Source organism: Rosa rugosa, chromosome 4 (genome assembly GCF_958449725.1).
Source record: "Rosa rugosa chromosome 4, drRosRugo1.1, whole genome shotgun sequence".
Classification (NCBI taxonomy): domain Eukaryota; kingdom Viridiplantae; phylum Streptophyta; class Magnoliopsida; order Rosales; family Rosaceae; genus Rosa; species Rosa rugosa.
The window spans coordinates 53975304-53979337 of NC_084823.1; the positions used below are offsets into that span (position 1 = coordinate 53975304).

General features: G+C 42.0%; 1 protein-coding gene across 1 annotated transcript; it reads left to right on the forward strand.

Annotated features, from left to right (window-relative positions):
• Window positions 1-1468: 1468 nt before the first annotated feature.
• LOC133743329 (tubulin beta-1 chain) lies at window positions 1469-3078 on the forward strand. Its single transcript, XM_062171212.1, has one exon. It carries the CDS (start codon window positions 1555-1557, stop codon window positions 2896-2898), a length of 1344 nt encoding a protein of 447 aa, XP_062027196.1. The 5' UTR covers window positions 1469-1554; the 3' UTR covers window positions 2899-3078.
• Window positions 3079-4034: the final 956 nt, after the last annotated feature.

Sequence of the window (4034 nt, forward strand, 5' to 3'; positions counted from 1 at the left end):
AGCCCAGTCTAAGTTTTGGCGCCGTGGAACTTGATCATCAGGCGCCACTGCTAGCATTTTCTGAACTAGCTGCAGCAGTTTTGTAATAGCTGCAGCAAAACTCATTTTGCTAGCAGCTATTTGGTGGCGAAAAAATGGAAAGCCAGGAACAAAGAAAGGAGAGCAAGCAAGTGAATGTGAAGAGAAGTAGTGTTCACGTTTGCCACATATATAGAGTGATTGAACTACCAAAGAAAAGTGCCCGACGGGGCGAGGGATCGATGGACCCACGAGTGGTCGATGTTGCATGTTGCATTTTCCAGTTAGGGAAACGACTAGCTAGTTAATAGAGTTGAGGCAAAGGCGAGCTTAACCTAGTTATGCGCTGATAGGGTTATAATAAGCATCAAGTATTATTCCAAAAAAAAAAAAAGCATCAAGTATTAGTCAGCTGATTAGGATAATTAGCTTGTCCTAATTACCGTCTAATTAGTATATTAGTTTATTTTTATGGCAGAAATAACGTTTACAGAACAAAATCACGAGCCACACCCCTTCTCAGCTGATCCAAATAGAACGCTTGGAACACAGAAAGGGAAATACAAGAAAACCAAACTCTAAGACTAGTATCGTTATAGGCCAAAGAGGCCAAATGATCTGCTACAAAATTTGCTTCTTGGTAAATATGCCTAAAGATAATAGACTGAAAAGTAGAAGCCAACATCTTGATGTCTCGAACTAGCACTTGAAACCTCCAAGGAACAGCTATTTTTTCAGAAATACAATCCATCAACAACTTTGAATCTCCTTCAACAATAACTTTAGATAATTGCTGTAAATGCACTGTATGTAGACCTTTACGAAGACTTGTAGCGCTAGCCTCTGCAACCAAACCATTAGCTAATACTAGATTTCTACAAGCTGTTATAAATGGATTTCGAATTCCTTGAGAGTGATAATTGCGTGGTTACTCTGTAAAATGGCCTACATTTGTGATACACGTGTTGCCATTCTTAAGTCTTTAGCTACTATAGAAATTCCATGATTGAAAGGCATTCGGGCCCTGTACGATTTAACATTAATTCGTGTCAATCTGAAAAGTGGCTGATAAAGAAAAAATCACCCTTTAGAAAAGGTGAAATGAATTATTCCTCAAGTTGAATTATTTTGTTTCTGATGTGTATATACAATATTTTTAATTAACACAAATAGAATACATGTACATGATATACAATATTTTCAATTAACACAGATAGAATACATGTACGTGGTGTTTCATATGGTTAATTGGGTGTTAATAAGAATGAGTGGTATGAACCCGAAGAAATTCTTTTACTGAGAGGCTTGTCAAATTAAGAGGATTTCGCCATGTGGACAACATAATTAGATAAAAGCAAGGGTGTTTCGGTTCTTTTTATTTGCATATGTATCAACAATTTATTAAAAGTTAGACCGTTTAAGTAATATAACCGGTGGAAAATCCAAACCCTCTCTCATTTCTCTCTGAGAATTTGAGAACCTTCTTCTTCTTCTTCTTCTTGTTTCTGAAGCCCTAGTTTTCCAGTCGCATTCAAAATGCGTGAGATCCTTCACATCCAGGGAGGCCAGTGCGGCAACCAGATCGGAGCCAAGTTCTGGGAGGTCGTCTGCGCCGAGCACGGCATCGACTCCACCGGCCGGTACGGGGGCGACAACGAGCTCCAACTCGAGCGCGTCAATGTCTACTACAACGAGGCCAGTTGCGGCAGGTTTGTTCCACGCGCCGTGCTCATGGATCTGGAGCCTGGCACCATGGACAGCGTCAGATCTGGACCCTACGGTCAGATCTTCCGGCCGGATAACTTCGTGTTTGGACAGTCCGGCGCCGGGAACAATTGGGCGAAAGGTCACTACACTGAAGGCGCTGAGTTGATTGACTCGGTTCTTGACGTTGTTCGGAAGGAGGCAGAGAACTGTGACTGCTTGCAAGGGTTTCAAGTTTGCCACTCTCTGGGAGGTGGTACTGGTTCTGGAATGGGAACACTTCTCATTTCTAAGATCAGAGAGGAATATCCAGACCGAATGATGCTCACTTTCTCTGTGTTTCCGTCCCCTAAGGTGTCTGACACTGTGGTTGAGCCATACAATGCGACTCTCTCTGTTCACCAGCTTGTTGAAAATGCAGATGAGTGTATGGTTTTGGACAACGAAGCTCTCTATGACATTTGCTTCCGAACACTGAAGCTCACTACTCCAAGCTTTGGTGATCTGAATCATCTGATTTCGGCTACCATGAGCGGTGTAACCTGCTGCCTTCGTTTCCCTGGACAACTCAACTCTGATCTCCGCAAGCTTGCTGTTAATCTGATCCCATTCCCCCGATTGCATTTCTTCATGGTTGGGTTTGCTCCACTTACATCTCGTGGATCCCAGCAATACAGGGCACTCACTGTTCCAGAGCTCACTCAACAGATGTGGGATGCCAAGAACATGATGTGTGCTGCTGATCCTCGTCACGGGCGGTATTTGACTGCTTCAGCAATGTTCCGTGGTAAGATGAGCACCAAGGAAGTTGATGAACAGATGATCAATGTCCAAAACAAGAATTCATCCTACTTTGTTGAGTGGATCCCCAACAATGTCAAGTCCACTGTTTGTGACATCCCACCAACCGGTCTGAAGATGGCTTCGACATTCATTGGCAACTCCACTTCCATTCAAGAAATGTTCCGGAGGGTGAGTGAGCAGTTCACTGCTATGTTCCGCAGAAAGGCTTTCTTGCATTGGTACACAGGAGAGGGAATGGATGAGATGGAGTTTACTGAGGCAGAGAGCAACATGAATGACCTTGTTTCAGAGTACCAGCAGTACCAGGATGCCACTGCAGATGAGGAAGGGTATGATTATGAAGATGAGGAGGACGTTCAGGAGGAGGCTTGATCTTTTCGTCTGCTCTGTTTCTGTTGGGTTATGTTGTGAATTTTATCTTGATTTGTTCTTAAAATCTTGTTTGGCGATTGGATTGTTGGATTGGCCGTTATCGCATGCTTGGTTTTTATTGTAGTTATTTAGGTAGTGATCTGAAAATATGGTTGGTTTACTAAGTTGTGGTGTCTTTCATGACTCTGGTGTTCGGTAAAGATTGCGTTAGTTATGGTAAAACGCCCCCTTTTTTTTGGAGGGGAGTTAAGGTTAAAAAAAAAAAAAAAAAAAAAAAAAAAAAAAAAAAAAAAAAGTAATATAACCGGTGCTCAAGACGCATCCGCCGGTGCTGCTGTCGAGCTCGTTGGCATCAGGTGGGCTTGGCAGATGGAGTCGGATCTGGGATCCGGGTGGAGTTTGGTATTGACCTGATTATGATTTGCTAGAATGGATGGGGGCTCCTGTGCCTTATTGGTATTGGATCCAGGACCCACTTCTCTGGTATTTGTTCGTGAAAGATCGTCTGCCAACATGGCCATGTTCTGACACCCTTGGCCGGCTTCGATCTTTAGGTGAGAGAGTGCCTTCATTCCGACGCCAAGTTGATTTTTGTCAATTTGTGTGTTGGAGTTCGATGGGTAGTCAAACCACCGACTACTCAATTCACTACACGGCTGCAATCCGTAGTGTAAAATCAGCGCTGCGTCTCGACGTTGCTGCTCCTTGCGTTATTAAGTTTTTACATTTCATATGTATTTTTCTTTCCGGGCTGTTTTTTTCATTTCTTGTTGTCTTTTGGCATCGTATCGTTGTACTCTTTCATTTTCAATAAATGGTTGACCTCCTTCGATTCAAAAAAAAAAGTAATATAACCGGTTTTAAATTTGAGTGATCTTACAATCTTAATAAAAACAATGAGATGTTTCGAAATAAAATAATGTAATTTATTGATATATATATATATATATATATATATATATATATATATATATATATTTTTGCGTGAGAGAGAAGGGGAGAGTAGGACAGCGGAGCTTTACTAGGTCCAGGAGGTCAAACATTCTGTATGCCTAGCTATATTTGCTGTAAAGGTTGGTCTGGACTCTGGACTCTGGCGATCGAAACTTTAATACAACCTTTTTTGATCCCGGTGA